Source organism: Cornus florida, unplaced genomic scaffold, assembly GCF_030987335.1.
Source record: "Cornus florida cultivar Cherokee Brave unplaced genomic scaffold, ASM3098733v1 CherokeeBrave_3.0.0_Hap2_Chr11, whole genome shotgun sequence".
NCBI lineage: Eukaryota > Viridiplantae > Streptophyta > Magnoliopsida > Cornales > Cornaceae > Cornus > Cornus florida.
Genome location: NW_026775581.1, coordinates 113,151,194 through 113,169,456, shown reverse-complemented (window position 1 = coordinate 113,169,456; position 18,263 = coordinate 113,151,194). Strand labels below are relative to the sequence as shown.

Genomic DNA, 18,263 nt, shown 5'->3' with positions numbered 1-18,263 from the left:
GTTAATTAATATGACTAATATTTTATAAATTAATCAAATTAAATAATTAAGAACAAACATGACATTTGAAACTTTGTTTTAAAAAATCATTAATCCGTATCTAAATGGCATTTACTGAAACCTCAAGGGTGTTAATGCAATTTATCCATATTGTAATTCAGTAGCACCGTGTAAATGAGTAATTAGTTTAAGTTTTTTTTTATTTTTTTATTATTTATTTTTTTTTTCATTTTACCCTAGTTATTAAATAAATAATTGTGAACCCCTGTGCACGCTAAGAAAGTTTAAGAAATCTATAGAGAGGGAGATTGAGGAGCTAGAGCGAGAAAGTTCACGTCCGAGTTCTGCCATTTAAGATTCTCTCTGTAAAAATTCCAAGTTTTAGAGAGAGAAACAGACACACACGGAAGAGCTGAAGTCGATGGCTACGGCACCCGAGAGATTAAGGCCTCTCCACACCTTCCCATTGCCGCGCTTGAGATGGGGCAACCAGAGGTTGTTCCGATGCATGAAAGTGAACGCCGACGGTGACTTTCCGTCCGATCGCAGATTATCACCTTCCGAAGCCGAATCGGACGGCTGTAATCGAATCACAGAAGGAAATTCTGTGATCAAACGCAGATCACCGAATATCCCGGAGAATTTCTTGAAATCGGCATTAAAGCCAATCGACGGCGACATAGTGCGCACACCTCGCAAGGATGGGGAAGATAACGGAATCGGAATCGAAGCCGTTCGCGAGAAACTCATGTTCGATTTCCGACTCGCCGCCGATAAGATGAAAGTTTCAATTGAGAAAGATTTCGAACTCCCGACCTCGGCGAGACCATGGAATTTGAGAACTCGAAGAGCAGCTTGTAAAGAGCCTAACAATTCCGCCGCCACCGGCGGTAGCGCAAAGGGAGCGATCTTGAGGGGCGAAGAGCCGCGGAGTAGTAATGGTAAGCCGTCGCCGGTGATAGCCGAGAGTCCGATGTCGAAGGCCAAATCGAGTCGAATGGGAGGATTGGCGGCGGCAGCTAGGACGGCGCAGTGTTTGGAGAAGAGAGAGCAGTTGGAGCGACCTAGGTTTTCGATTTCTCTTTCCCAAGAAGAAATTGTGAGTGATTTTTTGGCAATGACGGGAACGAAGCCGAAGAGAAGACCGACGAAGAAGAGGCCAAAGATAGTTCAGAAAAATTTGGACGTAAGAACACTTTCAATTCTTATATCAATTTCGGCAATTCAATTTCTACACCAAATTGTTCGATTATTGCTTTGATTTTATTTCTCACTAATCTATTCTACAAACTTGTTGCAGTCTGTTTTTCCAGGCTTGTGGTTGACCGAAGTAACATTAGATCAATACAAAGTTCCTGATTTCCAAGAACCAAGAAAGGTGACATTTCTCAATTCAATTTAACATCAATACTTTCATGTGGATTTTGGGATTGCTGAAATTAATTTATGATTTGTGTTTTTTATTTTGTAGAGGGGTAGAATTGAAGAACAGATGGGTTCTGGGAAGTTCAAATTACTTTTTGAATGCTGATTGCTGCTGGTGCAATTTGACCAAACTTAATGGTAATAAACTCTTACCATATATGGAAATTGGGAATTCAATAAAGGATTTGGAGTTGCTGATCATATATTCTGCTACTTCAACTTTTATTTTAGAGGCTGATTTGACTTCATTGTTTTATTCTTTTGAAATGTTACAAGTTTTGCAAATTAAGTGAAGGATATGTGGTATTCTTTGATGGAAGAAAGAAAATGCTGTAGCAGTTTGTACTCATGGTTTAAGAGAAGACTGAGAAGTTGACTACAAAGAGCAGAAACTATTTGCCTTTGGGTTTTTCTTTATGTAATATAGATATATTTTCTGAGGAATTCATGTTCCACGGTATTAAATTGTTGTAAGGCTGCAGCTTTGGAGCAATGTTTTTTTGATATGAAAGTAAAAGTAGTTATATGTTTTTTGTGGCACAATGTTTCTATTCCACTTATCTTTTTGGCAATTTATGGTTCAAATTTAATCTCCCAATTGGATAAAACACTGCACCTAAAACTAAAAGGCCATTTACCCGTAATTGGTCTGCCTATGCAGTGAGCTAAGAGGCACTTCTCACATGACAAGAAAGAGGCACGAGCCCTCCACCATTAATTGCAGTTTTTTTATTAAAAAATAAAAATTAAAAATTAGGATTTGTAAAAAGTTTTAACACACCTTTCAATTATATTGGTTAATATGGGAGCTTTCCTCTTAAAAGAGCGGACACTCTGCTTCTCCAAGCAGGTCCCTCTCATTAGAAGAGCACTGTGCTCTACAAGCAAGACTTGGATTTCTCCGTTCCAAGTGTGGCAGAGGCCTAAATGGCAATAAATAAATAAACCTTTTAACTTTTTTAACATTTTTCTGAAATCACGTCCTATACTAAGAATTCTCAAATGAACTTTAACATCACTTCCATACTAATAATTCTCAAATGAACTTTAACATTACTTCCATAAGAATGGATTAACTTGTACAACACAACCTGTCCAATCTTACTAAAGTTCATTACTTCCATAAGAATGGATTAACTTGAACAATACAACCTGTCCAATCTTTACTAGAAGATTGAATGATCAATACAAGGGCATAAACCCACAAGTTCATTTGATCAACTCTTGAAACATCCAATTCTTCCTTTACAATTTTGGGGCCAAGAGTAGTAATTAATTACAAGGTAATTCCTAAAAAATTAAGTCTCAGAATTTCACAATTTGTACAAAAAATGTTAATTTTAAAATTTATCAGACTCACACTGATGAATGATAAAGCACACAGGGTCTATCAATTCTTTCGAATGTTATTGTAAATCAGTACCAATCCATTTGTCGTTATTGCAATCACCGTAGATCTACAACGTCGAACTTTAGGTCGGGATTCATATAAACATCTGAACATTGTTTGTAAATTGGGCCACCATCGGCAGGTGGATCGTGTGGATGAAAGCCACGCCGCGGACATTGTCTTATGACTGTCATGCCACCAGGATTAGTTAACCGGAAAATGCCATGGGTTCTGCAGTTGCGAGAAGAACTAGAAATTATTCAAGTTTTAAGTAAAAGATAACAATGTTCTTTACCAGAATAAATGTTCTTTACCAAACCTACCTCGAACTATCTCTTGGTGCCATAACAATTGCGATAGATTCTGGCAACATAATCTGGGGAAATATACTTTTGTTTAGAGAGACAAAATAATAACAATAATAATACTGACAAGCTTATAGACATGGTTAGGCACTGTTATAATAGAAATATATTTTCTACAAAACAAAGGCAAACACACTAGTGCTACAAAGTTACAAACAGCAATCAAGACAATTACAAGTTTTCTTTTCTATTTCCCAAACAAACTTGATGGAAAGACCCATCACCCGAAATCCTAAAAACTTTACTACCAAACTAACACAGAACATGACTCAACCTGGAATTAGCAATAGCCATTTCCTACACCAAAAATAAATTTGTTTGATAAAATTGCTTTAAAGTATCAAACGAAATACAAGAATTCCTTAGAAAATGATGATTTCCTATATTTAAAAAAAAAAAAAAATGGAATTAAAAGATATAGAAAAAGAGAAGGAATGAAACAAAAACAACAAAAGGAAAGGGAGGGCTGCACACCTGATATGAGTAATGTGTGTGAACATCAATTGATGACATGAAACAGGATTGCGTAGGATGAGTCTGTAATATGAAAAAACAGTGACTCAATTATCAACCACTCAGCATGATACATAATTAAAACAAGATATACAATGTGGAGGATTAAAAACTTAGCAAAGATTAGGCACTGAACTAGATGCAACAAATACTTGTTCAATCGTCAAACAAGGACGACATGAAAGATAATCACAGAAACGTATCTTAATATTCATCAACACATAAAATTAATCTTTCCGAGCATAATAAAGATTTTACACTAATTGGAAAGAGGCACCAATATATCTGGTGGGAAAGTAAAATATGCGCCAACTAAGGCACCAAGACATGCTTACACATTGTTAAGTGCACGCAAAGAATTCAGTAAAAAAGCTAAGACTATGACTAGCATCAGATGAACCACATTACGCTGATAAACATAAAAACTAGCACTAGTTGGAATCTCAATAAATTTGCCATCATATATAAACAAGAAAAAGTTTAAACTTAACTAGCACCAGATGAAACCACATTATCTAGAGATATTAAATTAATTAAGCATAACAACTGGACCATGGAATCTAAATAATATATTCTGTTATATAAACTCAACAAGATATGTTACTACTAGTACGTCTGTTCCCATTTCAACTTTATGCCTATTAGCATTATGAAATCAACACGACAATAACAGATAGAAGTTGCAAAGCTGCAGGATTCAAAACTAGCTTTTGCTTTCCAGATAAAGACAGACCTAATTACATTAACCAAAGAACATACTTTTTTTGCGACAACTATGAACAACCTTGAATGAAACCAATTTTGATGAATTTGATGGGACAATGATTATAAATCAGAAATATGTTATGGCATAATATTATGATACAAACATTGAATACTCACATGAATCCAGCCAAGGGGAAAAAGAGATTGCTTATCCTGCACTTCAAATATTTCCTCTTCGTTTGTTGTCTGACACTGATTCGAAAGAACACATTCAATATACAATTTGCACAATTCTGCTTGTAATCAAAGGAAATATAAACAAATGCCTTACAGAATCTGATGTCGATTCTTGCTTCGGAATGATGAGAGTTGTAACATAAAATTTTCGGTTTTTCTGCAAAGAAAAAAAATTGAAATAATAGCATAACATAGAAATCAGTATCATTGCTTGGTAAGTGGTAAAAACTCGGGCAAATAAGCGGGGGAATGCGGGTTCAAATATGAGATACTCAGATGCGTGCAAAAATTACCAAAGGTTATATATGTGTCTAGTCCACCTTCACTTAACAGGGACCATTTTACCACAACAGAAAAGTGGGTAACGGCTTTTAAGCATAACATAGTGACTGGGATTTAAGTACAGTAAATTTTAATGGCACTTACAAGTGAACCTGCAAGAACACCACAAGTTTCTAAATTCTTATCGGTATTTGACCTAGCCATCTTCATGAAGCTATCCATCAATTTTGTTGACTGCAAAAAGAAAATAGTTAGGACAAATGACTACATATTCCTTCCATTATCATAGTTGACTAAGCCACAACAGATGGGATAAATATTCAGATTGTCAATCATCAGAAAGAGCTCACATAATAAATATATCATTCCAGATAAAAAGCTAGCTCAAGAAATAAACAAGCAGAAATTTGTAAAAAGATCTCACAATGTGTAATTGCAGAGGAGGTTCAGAACAAACTAAGCCATCAGGTGAGGGATTCTCCATTACATTTGCTGCATCAGTAACTAGGGATGATGCAGGAATCAAGTCTTGTACATCTGCTAGAACAGGTGGGGGAGAAGGCTGTCTGATAATGTCTATTTGAGTAGGGGTCTCTATTGTTTCAAAGGAAATCAAGGAGAGATCTTCTTCAACATGACACGTCTGATTTTCATCATTTACTGGAAGAATTGATTCCAAACTTGATCTTTCATGTTCTGAGTTGCTAGAGTCTTTTCTGATCAGAACTCCATTTTCTACTGGCTGCTGCAGACTGTTTTCCATTGAAACAGCACGCCTAATTATTAAATAAGTTCAACAACAGCAAACGACAAACATAATATAATAATATTGTGGAAAGAGGACTTGATTTTAAATCATTGCCTTAAGCTTGAGAAAAGAAACATAATTGTTGATCAGATTCCAAAAGCATCATCTATATGCTCCTAGGCAAGTTTCTTTCTATCCAACTGACACAAGAATCCATCAACTCAGGCTAATCTGGTTTTCTGGTCACATATATCAACTCATGATGATGATGATATATTGTTAAGGTAATCAAGATATTCTGCAAAATTGGCTTTTGATACTCAAGTAAGCAAGAGTTTATATGATACTCTTAAGAGTCCGTCGCTTTGAAGTCAATTACACATCAAAATTTAACAGTCACTTATTCACCCAATGGGACCGTCATAAAGCATTAATGTGTATGCATCTCCACTTCTCTTGTAATTTACTCTTTTACTGCTAGGGGTCCATACTGAAAATGGTCCAATGTTGAGCCCGATATAAAGATGACTCGTGTGAGTCCTCTCAGATTTACTGGTATTAAAAAACAAAACAAAAAATATCCCAACTAGCAACGTCATAATGCTTTAACAAAAAACAAAATAGGTTCCAACATGATTTCCCTTGACATAAATTCTACAGAAAACGAAGTATGGAAAACAGGTTTTACAATAACTCTACTACGCATCTAACCTTGGAATTACAACCGGAGTCAAGTCTAGATTGCTTGGATATTGGACCTACATTCACAATATAAGCGTCAGTGTGGTTCTACTGTATGAAACAGAAGAAATAGCTGAAAAAACCATCTTACCCCTTTATCACTACTAGGAGGTTGCCACTGTCCTCGAAGCCCATTCGGACCCAAAATAGAATGTCTAGAAAGAGTTTCCTCCTTTGGAAGGGGGATGCTTAGTGATCTACAAGAAGCATACAAACAACCTAAGAGTAAACAAAAGGAAAAAATAATGCCATATGTAATCAAGTCCAGTTTTATTCTCCATTATCACCTGCACTAATCATTGTATATCAAATTTATACACCAGAAAATACGAACTCAGCACCGAAACTGACATTAAGGGAGAAAAAGGAAAAGCAAAAAACATATTTTAACCAATTTTATTGAGAGCAAAATTATCTAGCACTAGATTGAGTAGACATTCAAACTGTTTTTTATATCTTAATAAAAAAATATATATTAAATTAATATGAGTTTATTTTGATATTTATCAGTGGGAAGGAGAATGTAAAAGTTATATGCATAATTCAATGCCACATAATCCAGCAAATTAAAAGAAATTATAAAGAATGGAAGCACATGTTCGTCAATTTATACTTCTGCAGATTAATAAATTTCCACAAAAAGACCTTCACGATGAGTCAATGATTAAGATGGAGAAATACTACATGTCAGTTGTCACCATTCCAAAATGAATGTTCAAACGTGGTTAATAGCTATTCAAATATTAAACATACCCATCCCAAGTGTCAACAAGTGCACGAGATAAATAAGATAGCATCCACAATAGTATTCTGTTCATAGTATCAGTTCTTAATATTCATCTCACGTCTTTCAAGTTAGATCAGATAACTGAGTTCGTGATATATCCTCAAATTATATAGACTTGAACCAGTATCAGTGAAGATGCAATATTCATCATTCAGACTTGGTACAAACCACAAATTATGTTTTTTCCTTTTTTTATCAATTGTACTAATATTCAGTTTACTCTGACACAAATCACGTATACAAATAAAAACATGAGGGATACAATCAACCCGCTCATATTATCTATAATTATGTTCCCTCTAAATGCCCCAAACAAGGCATAACGGATCCATAATGCTCTGTGAATCCCCCCTATATATGAGCCTCGTCAACTAGCCAGTATGCTCATCACCATCCTGAACAAAGTCACGATGGAGGAGAAGATGATTGACTCCCCTCTAGTTTGCTTGCACATAAAGCACCACTGCACGATTATGGGCTTTCCTTTTCCCCAGAGTATCAATGATTAGAAATTTAGAACGGCTTCCCTTGCCATTTCTCACATAAAGAATGCCATCTGAGGAGAGCTTTAGAATGTCAAATGACTTTCCAAGAAAACATCTTCATACCTCCAATCAAAATCCTATTGTAGGTCATAACTGTGAACACTCTATGATCTCCTTTCTACCTAATGAAGTCTTCCAACTCCCATTAGTATAATGCCTCAAGAAGAGAGACCATGACTCCACTATCCAATCTTCAAATGCTCTATAAAACTCCAGATTTCATAAAGCTTCACTCTCCATAGAAAATATATACTCAGCAATTGACACCTCCCTATTAACCACCAACTTAAAGAACCCAGGGAATCCTTCCTTTAAGGTTGAGAGGTCCACCCAACCCAACCCGAAGCATAAAACCCTCGACCCAAGCCAGAGTCTAACCAGATGAGACCAAACCGAGTACTTTAAAATAAAAATAATAAAATAAAACTCAGGTTGAGCTCAGATAAGTTCGAGCTAATTAAGTTATCCTTGTTAAGCTCAGGTTGGCCATGTTAGTATCAGGATAAGCTCGGGTAGGGATAGGAATACTAAGGCCCTGCTTGGATTGACACTCTCAAAACAGTATTCTGTTTTTAGAGTGTCAAAAATTCCCATTTTTGCGCTGCTTGGTGCCTGTTTTTGAAAAAGAGTTTTTAGAAAACTGAGTTAAGGGAGTATGGGTTTTTTGAAAACAACTCAAAGTTGTTTTGGGAGTTTTCAGAAAGAATGAAAACACGGAGATGGGAAGGTCACTTAAAAAAAAGACGCTAAAGAGGTTGTCGTTTAAAAGCTTCTCTCTCTAAGCCCAAACTGTACGTTCTCTCTCTAAACCCAAACCATATATACCTTCTTCATTCTTTCTCTCTCTACTGTAAAACTCTAGCGCTTTGCCATCTTTCGTCCCATGTTGATGAAATTTTCTCTCAGGCTTCGGATTCGCCTTTAGGGAATGGAGCCCAATCTTTAGATCATCAAGTTCTCCCGATTTGGGTTTAAGGATTATGGCTTCTTCGAATTCATGAGTTTTTCATTGCTTGTGGCCGGATTCTTCTCTTTTATGCAGATCGGGTAGAACGATTGACTCAAGGCAGATGTGACGCAGTAGACGAGGGTGGTCGGATACGGGCTGAACTTCGCAAGTCCTTTCTTTTTTCAGTTCCTTCTGAAGTTGGGAGCCGATGTCAGAGGTTGCGATGCGAAGGGTTGCGACACTACCAAGATGATTGATGCGAGGTCAGGGAAAATTAAGAGTCATTGGTATGAATTCGAAGTACCGATGTGATGAATTAGAAGTAAAATTGCAGGAATTGTGCGACAGTAATTTAGGAAATTTTAGAAATTGTCCGATTGCAATTTAGGGCAAGTTTGCAATTAAAATTGTTATATTGCAGAACAACGATTGCTACACCTACCTTTTTCTCTTCCAATTTGCTTGATCAACAAGCTCCAGAAAGACATTACTGATTCTTCAAAGCTCGAATTCCACTTGGGTTCAGATAGAAATGGAGTTGGAATATCAATTGGGTTTAGGTATAAATGAATGCTAAATTTGGCTCAAATTGTGAATCGTAATCGGCTTTGCCCATTGCAGGTCTAGTTGGAGGACATTATTGATTGTTTGGAGCTTGTGATTCCTTTGTCGTTCAATTTATCTATGGAAAAAAAATGGTTGTGATAACAGAGCTAATGAATTGACAGTAGAGATCAGTGTTCAATTTATCTATGGGATGGAGCTATCTGGGCACTGCTTGCTTTTCCAATAATGTAAATTTGAGATGTCCACACTTTTCCAATAATGTGAATTTGGAACGGATTCTTTGAACTTTAATCCAAACAGGATTTTTAGACAATTAAACAGTTTTTTTAGTTTTTGGTTTCTGAAAACTGTTTTGGAGTTTTTCTAACCAAGTAGAATTCCAAACTCAGAAATCTGAAAACTGTTTTCAGTTTTCATTCTCTAAAAACTGTTTTTCAAAACTATTCTTTGAACTTCAATCCAAGCAAGGCCTAATATTTCAATAAGAATATTAATATCAATATGTCCAAGATTCAGGTTGGGTTAGGCTTACCCAAAGCCTCTGCCAAAGTCCAACCTGAATTGAGGTCTGGTTGAAAATTTTCAACCCCCCAACCTGGACAACAGAAAAAGAGCTGCGCAGACGGGGTTGAGCATGGTTGGGATCAAGTTGGCCCACAAATTCCACTCCAACCCACACATTATGCAAACTTAACCTTCTGACGGTCTGACCATTCCTCGCCATGAAGAAAATGTGAGCGGAGAGGGTCTCCACCCTTTCAAAATGGCTCTTCAAAAACTCAATCTCATTATACAGATTGACCGCATTAGAAGACCAGCTACAACAGTCTAATCAAATTTTAGATTCAATCATCCTCCTGAAGAGTACCTCTCCACTCATATCTCCACAGCCATTTTCCTAAAAGAGCCTGACTCAAAACTCACAAATTCTTGACCCCTAAATCCGTATGGGGGGGTACAGACCAAATTCAAAGCAACTAACTAATTCTTGGACAAACCCCAGTGCCTTCCCATAAAAAAGAATCCCTTGGGAATTTGGATTTTCTCTAACAGATCTTAGGATAGAAAACACAAATGTAAGTAGGTAATCTTGAGAGCAACCTTTTTACAAGAGTCAAGCGCCGTCTCCTTTTCCATCCATCCAACCTCCTCTAAGATCTCTCAATCACTATATCCCTAACAACCTTGGCTTTAAAGGCAGATCTTGGAGGCAACCCAAATAAATTGATGGTGAAGAGTCCACCTTGCACCCCAAATTGGCAGCGAAGACCACCAGATTCTCCACATCCCAACAAGAATGAGCTCAGTCTGTCCCAAGTTAACATGCGAACCTGAAACAGACTCATGTAGATATTGTAGCTTGCTCGCACATAAATAACTGTCACATCCGTGAGAAAACAAGTGAGAAACCGACAATAGAGTGTTTCTCTTATCTCCAATAAAGAAACCTCAACAAGTCTTGGTAACCCTAAAAAAATTAATAATAAAAAATAAAAGAAAATCTAGGTAGCATTTGACATGAGGCCCTGCAAAAAGAACGATATGTGGAAAAAAGAGAGTATAAAAACAAGTACCTTCTGGGGCAAACCCAAGGGACTCCTCATGTGAAAAATGCAAATGATCAGGAATCCTAACCATGGTGAAGCAAATTAGGGTGTTCTAACCACAAAAACAAACACAATACAGGTTGCGAAGAACTTGTTATGACTGTAAAGCGGGGGGAGAAGGTCGAAACATGATGTCTACGCAATACCAAAGACAAAGATTGCAAGAAATTGGAAAAATACCTCAGTCAACTCAATTTCTTTTTCCTTTCTTTATTTTCTTGATAGGCAAAAAATATTAAAATGAAGTAGAACCATGCCTGATTCTTCGGTACTCACCAAAAAGCCATTGAACCACAACAGTTTCTCTCAGTCGACACAAATTCACAGAACGTAATTGCTAAACTCCAAGTAAAAAAGGCAGTAGCATATAATGATAAAGCCATAAAACCATTAACCAATTTTATGGTCCTTCAAATGCAGGGTGGGAGTAATGAACTGGACACAGAGCTAATGCTTGCCAATATTAGGTACAAAGTTATTGCTCTCACTCAAACCCAATCCCATACTTGGCTGCCGGAATTTCCATTGCGCCAAGCAATGCGCCTCCCCCCCCCCCCCAGCTTAAATATCTAAAATATATTTTTTTGAAAGGGGGGAAAAGTGTAAACCACAGAACCTACTTCCATTACAAGAATCTGAAATATGTGTTGGATACTTATTCTGTAGTTATTCAACTCTGACTACCAACTGAAGGAATTCCTTTTAAGGATATCAGAATACTTACAATCTGCGGAATTGTTCTTCTACTGGCTTGGCATATAAGAACTGTTGGGTCTTCAAACCCTGATGTACAAATTTCTGAGCCGCAGGTTGTGGTGTCTGGCAGGAGCAGAATAGGATGTCAAAAACTGAAGTTTATCATGGTGTAGTATAAAAGATAATAAGAGCAGCAGCTTAAAACAAAATGAACATATGACGGGAAGACATAGTCACTGCCTGGGGTCATGGACTAAAGTGTTTCGTCACACATTGAAATTTAAAATCAAATTTGCAGCTTCAGAGCCCAATTAAAGAATCACAACTAACCAGTTGGAATAAGACTGGTCTACCCAATGATATATTGCATTAACTGTACGTACCTTTGTTATATTATGACTAGTCGCAGTTTGCTTTTTTATAGGATACAACTCCAGCGAGGAATCAAACGAACTGTTCTGATGAATATGACCCCACCCATTTACTTGGTACACATGTTTTCTGTTTAATTCATCAAGCTTCTGTTGCACTGCTGGCTTCAACTCTTCCAGCTCATTCAGGGCATCCAATAATTTCTAGAGTTAAAATTTCCAAAACCAAATTTCAACAGTTGGACTTGCAATAAGATATTATTTTGTGATAGAAGCACAGAAGTCATGTAATGATATTACCTTCATGAGAAAATTTGTATTGCTTTGTCGAGATGCTTTATAGTCTCGATGGCATGGTATCGTCTCAGAAACCAAACTAAAGAAAGAATGAGAAAAAAAAAAAAAAAAAGTTAGTTTAAATTACATGGTTGAGACTTTATAGTAAATGTAAGGTGGTCAATACATTAACACCAACCCCTTAATCCATCTATTCTAGCTGGTTAAAGTGTTAAACAGAATAAATACGTGCTAAGTTAGAAAAGCAATTTGTAATCTAATAACTTTTTCTCACCTTGAAAACCTCATGAGCATGACGTATAAATCTATAATATTCTTCTCTCTTCGAAAGATGTCAGCCTACATTAAAAAAGGATCAAAAAAATCACTTTAGAACAAGAAATGGCGTAGAAACACAAAAGTATATGTTATGAGTTACTCCCAAGATGGACAACTATTTTGGGACAGAGGGAGTACTATTTATTACTTTAGGAGACAGTAAGTCAATTCCAAACAATGAAAAGAGGTAATAGGATATTCACACGATTATCATATTGAAATCACAACTCAAATACGCATTCATAAACAGTGTATTTTTGTAATTAAAAAATGCAAAGTAAACTGGTTTACAGCCAAAGAATTATCAAGGACAAAGTGTCCAAATAAAAAGATGTTTAATACAAGCCTAACAATAACAATGTTAACAAACCAGCATTCCGCTGGAGTCTACAGAATGTATTGATGTTGGTTAGTCAGAGTATATGCAAGACAAAGTATTTAAGTGTAATAAGCAAAGACGGCATGAATCTCTGCCAAAGAATCAATCATCTCTAAACTAGAATGGAAGTTGTAATAATTTATGCCATAGTAAGACCATTGCAAGTATTATTGCTTGGATATAATATATGTTTTCAAAAATCAAAGGAGGTAATTGCTGGGTTTGTGGCTCAAAATTTGTGCGCAGAAAATTAGTTTCCTTTTTCGTTTTGGAAGCTGCGAGAAATAGTTTCCAGATTGGTTTTGGAATCCAAAAGACTTGAGGAAAAAGGCTAAAGATTTGGGAAAGAAGTTATACCTGCTATTTTAGAGTTGAAGATGGATATGGTAACTCCTTGTAGGTAAGTTGATCCTTGTCCAACAAGGAATTGGATTTGAGGAATACTTGTCCAACAAAGAATTGAGTTTTGAAGACTCTATTAATAGAGATAGGTATGAGGGGTTTAGAGAGAGAGAGAGAGAGAAGAGAGAAAAGATGCAAGGGGTTTAAGGGTGAGTGTTGTGAGGAGAGGGGAGAGTATGTGTAATTCCCGAGTGTATACATGTAACCTCAAAAGAGATGATGAGTGAGTGAGTGGGGGTTTTGACATGTGGTTGTATATTCTCTTCTTTGATTCATAATAGTGAAATCTCTCTCTCCCATGGACGTAACCCTAGAGTTGGGTGAAACATGTAAAATATTGTGTTGTGCATGAATGTGTGTGATTATTACCTCCATATATGCTTGTATTGATGTGATGTGATGATGCTTCCATTGTGTGTGATGAAAGGGGGATTTAACTCTCAACAACAGTCAACCGTTGAGTGGGTTGGAGAGAGTTAATTATCCCCAACAGTAACGTTGGAAAATAACATTCAAATTACCTAAGATAACATCACAAGTTCATAACAGACTAACATATATAAAAGAATGCTATCCATATTCACCACATCCACTGAATTTTACAGCCTGCCTGCATACATATATATAAACAGTGACAGAACCAAGACTTCACTCTAGTTGGGGAGATTTCAGACAATCAATTATCATGCCTTTGAACAACCAATTCACCAAATTGCCAATCTATTGTTGTTAGCAATAGTAATCCTCTTTCTTTCTTTCTTTTTTTCATTCCAAAATGACATTCTATTTTGTAGAAAAGAAGTTTCATTTGTACCGGCTTCGGGTTGAGAATTAGATTAAAAGAGGGTTTGTAGAACTCTCCCTCTTCAAGAGAGATTGAGAGAAGCCAAAGAGAGGTAAATGGCTGATTGGAAAGGACCTCTTTGAGAGAGAGACAGCAAAAAAACAAAAAAAGGACTAAATCCTGTAAAGAATAAAGGTTTCGTTTTACCAAATTTTGAGGAGATAATGTAGGACCAAAATTTACATGAGAGATATCTTCTCCACTTGTCAAAAAGAGGTCAGATGTTCAAGTCTTACAAGGGAAAAAATGGGTGTGTGTGTTTTAACTTAAAAATAAATAAATAAATAAAACAAAATTGAGAAAGGCAATTTTAGAATTATCAAAACTATATATACAAAATTAGTATATAGAAGATTATTCCCCGTTAGTGTACTGTTGCTCCCTCTCATACATAATTGTAGAATTTGTATCCTTGCTGCTTGCTTAACATCAATGAAAGGATAATTTTGCTTCTGCATTTAAATTCGATTGTTCTCCGTTTGACTTGTGTTTATTCTTACATGTATGTGGGTGAATGCGTGATGCGTGTTCTTTTTAGGAAGGAACCTCAGTTGAGTTGAAACAAGTAATAGTGTGAGTTTGTGCCGCATGGGTGCTAATTTGTAAGTGTTGGATCATATCAACTTTTATTCATCACCAACGGGCCAGTGGCCTAGCGGTATCAGTCTCTTACTTCCCAAAGGGAGGTCAGGGGTTCAAGTCTCAGAAGAGACAAGTGTGTGTGAGTACCAACTAGGAAAAAAAAAAAAAAACTTTTATTCATCGAAAGTAAGAATCGAACACTTAATCCCACCCAGCCCTCTTCTTGCCATGCCAGCACCTAACCCCTGTGCTATAATGGCTTAGGTTACATCACCTTATCATTTAATTCTCAGAAAAGCATGTAACACAAGGATAATTCATACACAAAATGAATTTAATTGGCAATCCACAATGGATCCCTGAACATAATAATAGTAAGACAAGACAACTTAAAACCTGAAGTACTGAGTTAAAAGAGCACACCTCCAATTGCATGTCAAAATTTTCACTTAGGATTATCTAAATCCAAACCCGTGCAGTAAAATTAGTTGGCTAACGCTTGTTGCATGAGTATATTACAATCGTATTAAGCTATATAAATAGGAGTCATGATACACCACAACAACAGAGGAAAAGGGAAGGATCAACTATTTCTAATTTAGAAAAGCGCAAGAGTTAAATAAGTTTGGACTGATAAGAACGTTACCTAAAATTCCGATAGTTTCAATAGCGCGAACGCAAATATGGTATGCCACACTCAAAATATGTGGTATGGCACGAATAGGATTACATATATCATATAGTTGAACTAATTATGCCAAAACGGTGACTTAAGTGTTCCATTATTCTATATAAGTTAGTCTTTTGCAGTGCTATGGCCCTTTCCTCTAATAAAAATAAATGAATCAATTAAAACTAACATATTGTTATATCTCAATATAATTTTCATATTAATTTAATTGAAAAAATAGGAAAATATTTTGAATTGTAAAATTTAGTGTCTGAAATGAAAGTGGGCCATGCTCTGGAATGTGCATACAAAATGGAAAAAATATGGGTGCCAGAATTTTCCAATTCAATGAAATGAAAGGTACCACTTTCCAATAAAAAAATACTATTTCCCAAAAAAAAAAAAAAAAAAACATTGTCAATAAAAACTAAGGTCCTGAATCCTGATGCCATCAACCACAATGGTAAAATCTGGTTTGAGTGGTTGATAATGAAGAAGTAGGAGAACCCAATTAAGTGATGGACACGCCAGAACAAGATGAAAAAACATTGACTTGATGGAAATAGTTCATAGAAAATTTGTAGACCGAAAAATCAAATTCTAACGATAATTCAATGTGAAGCTTGACCAAAACTTTATCATGTCTCTTCAACGAACTTTAAGAAAAAATATGTGTCTAAATTTAAGTTTTTACTTACTTAGGTTTCCAGGGAAGTTTTTCCATTGAATGAAACAGATTTTGAAGAGAGGCATCTGTTTAACTATAACCCTACACTACATGGGCTCTCCAAAAATGCACGAAGTACCTGTGTTTGACATACGATACTCGACCATGAATATGGGATGTGTCTCCAATTCGTATGGTTGGACATGTCCCTAACAAGCATGACTAATAATTCAAATTTATTATATAGTTATATATAGAACTCTTATATTATATTCCTTTCGCTTCAAAATAATTTAAAACATTATTTTGCTCTAAAAAATAAAATAAGGATATTAAATAATACGAATATTTAACCATGTTCCCTTATCCTTGATAAATCCAACACTTGGCCACATACTCTCACCCAACACACATATTTGAGTTCGAGTTAAATAATTGTGACCCACAAAATGTAAGACCAATTATATGGATAAAAGCAACTACTTTAAACAATGCTCGTGATCATCTCTGAGTCCCGAATTAATGTCCAGAACAAAATGCCAAAAACCTGACTTTTACCTACTGAAAATACTTTCATCTGTTCTGCTATTAATTTGTCAGATTAGTCACCCATACTGCCACTTCATATAACTGTACATCATTTCCCAATTATTCTTTTGCTAGGCCCATAGGTTTTTCCACTTCCAGATTACAAGGTTCACTCATTCCAATTAAAATCCAATCCCCGCGTTTTACAGACTATATTCACACTATGGAAACTCACCATGCCCAAAGCCGTTACCTTAGCAGCAATGAGGGGGATGCTGAAGGCAGGGCCTGTGACATGAGCTTTTGGTTTTATACCCATAAAAAGATACTTAGCATCCAGTAAAAGAGGTATTGAAGACTCCTCAAGTTGCATTGACCCCCAATTATGTTCTTACAATACCCAAAAACCCTGATGTATCACACTAAGAATTTTTCTAGAATTATGGAGCCCGTAGCTCAAAAGTGGTATGTCCTCGTCTTCCCATTGGGGGGGTTGAGGGTTCAAGTATCCTGTGGAGCATTGTGAGAGTGTTCCTTGAGTAGGGTGAGTGAGTTCTTACTTGCCAAAAAAAGAAAAAGGAGTGCAACTACAATTCACTAAATCGGATGCTAAAAGTTCAAACACTGGAATGTCCACCTTAAACATCCATGGCGTTCACACTGATACTCCCATATAAATTACACATCATATAGCAGAAAATGACAACCTAGAAATTAAGCAATATTACAAATTCTGGACGAAGGAAAGTCAAAAGATGGCAGTTTGAGTCTCACTTGAATCACAATTATATTCCCATATATTCCAAAGACAAATTCAAACAGTTTTCGCTATAATTCCGAAATGTTAATTTACTTATAGACGTATTTGAGAAAAAGGGGAAAAGTGAACCTGTCTGAGGACGTTATCAGCGATCCGGTAGTAGAATCGGAGCGAGATCCGATTGTCCACATCGAGCTTCTGAGTCCTTGCGGCGATGTTGATTCCTTCTGAAGAAGACCTCATCCTCTTGTCTCAGATAAATTTTCTTTTCTTCCCTTCTCTAATAAAGCAACATTCTCTCGGATCGGAAAATCCAGAAGAACAAGGGACCCTATTGCTCAGGGCCAGACCTCAGTAGGTCGGTCGTCAATGGCGGCGTAGGTTCAGATGTTAGAGAGAGAGAGTCAGAGTCACAAACAAGGTCGAGGACGATAGAAACAAGAAGGTCATTCAAGTTACTGGTGAGGGCAAAAATGTAATGACATAATCTAATGATCTGTTTGGAGGCCTAACAGTCTTAACAAATCAACAGTATCTTAAACCACTGTGCAGCCACTTGGAATGGGATTTAGTAACCAACTTCAAAGGGCAAAAAAACAACCATTTCATTTATTAATGCTCAATTTCTCTCCTTTGACGTAGAATACAAGCGGTAATGATATCACTGAACATAAAATTTAGTCAGTGTATGTATGATGATTGCTATATATGATTTTTAGTAACTATCGTTTTTAATTCAAATCATATTCAAGAGTCATCATTTATAGTGAAAATCTCTCTAACATAACAAATTTAAATTAAGCCCACAAATTTAGGGTATGAAATGGAAACATTTAAAGAGAATAAAATATTTATTATACAAGATGGAACATATATTTTTTTTTTTTG

The 18,263-nt window shown here is 36.1% G+C and overlaps 2 protein-coding genes across 5 annotated transcripts; one reads left to right on the top strand and one right to left on the bottom strand.

The window, feature by feature from the left end:
* The first annotated feature begins 143 nt into the window (after positions 1 to 143).
* On the top strand, positions 144 to 1,968 carry LOC132285635 (uncharacterized). Of its 2 annotated transcripts, XM_059787831.1 has the most exons (4): positions 144 to 1,186; positions 1,301 to 1,378; positions 1,472 to 1,563; positions 1,702 to 1,968. In XM_059787831.1, exons 1-3 carry the CDS (start codon positions 422 to 424, stop codon positions 1,529 to 1,531), a joined length of 903 nt encoding a protein of 300 aa, XP_059643814.1. In that variant the 5' UTR covers positions 144 to 421; the 3' UTR covers positions 1,532 to 1,563; positions 1,702 to 1,968. The 2 variants fall into 2 exon arrangements, with proteins under 2 accessions (XP_059643814.1, XP_059643813.1); XM_059787830.1 differs by having other exon boundaries at positions 1,472 to 1,968.
* A 484-nt stretch (positions 1,969 to 2,452) lies between these two features.
* Positions 2,453 to 17,872, bottom strand: LOC132282993 (AMSH-like ubiquitin thioesterase 1). 3 transcript variants are annotated; one of them, XM_059784853.1, is made up of 14 exons: positions 17,505 to 17,870; positions 12,500 to 12,564; positions 12,229 to 12,304; positions 11,941 to 12,132; positions 11,586 to 11,680; positions 6,498 to 6,603; positions 6,377 to 6,423; positions 5,342 to 5,669; positions 5,062 to 5,151; positions 4,730 to 4,792; positions 4,576 to 4,650; positions 3,655 to 3,717; positions 3,139 to 3,191; positions 2,453 to 3,064 (listed from the first exon to the last, which is right to left on the bottom strand). In XM_059784853.1, the coding sequence occupies exons 1-14, from the start codon at positions 17,616 to 17,618 to the stop codon at positions 2,872 to 2,874; spliced, it is 1,560 nt and encodes a 519-aa protein (XP_059640836.1). In that variant the 5' UTR covers positions 17,619 to 17,870; the 3' UTR covers positions 2,453 to 2,871. The 3 variants fall into 3 exon arrangements, with proteins under 3 accessions (XP_059640836.1, XP_059640837.1, XP_059640838.1); XM_059784854.1 differs by having other exon boundaries at positions 2,453 to 3,046; positions 17,505 to 17,867; XM_059784855.1 differs by lacking the exons at positions 6,377 to 6,423; positions 6,498 to 6,603 and having other exon boundaries at positions 17,505 to 17,872.
* Between the last annotated feature and the right edge of the window lie 391 nt (positions 17,873 to 18,263).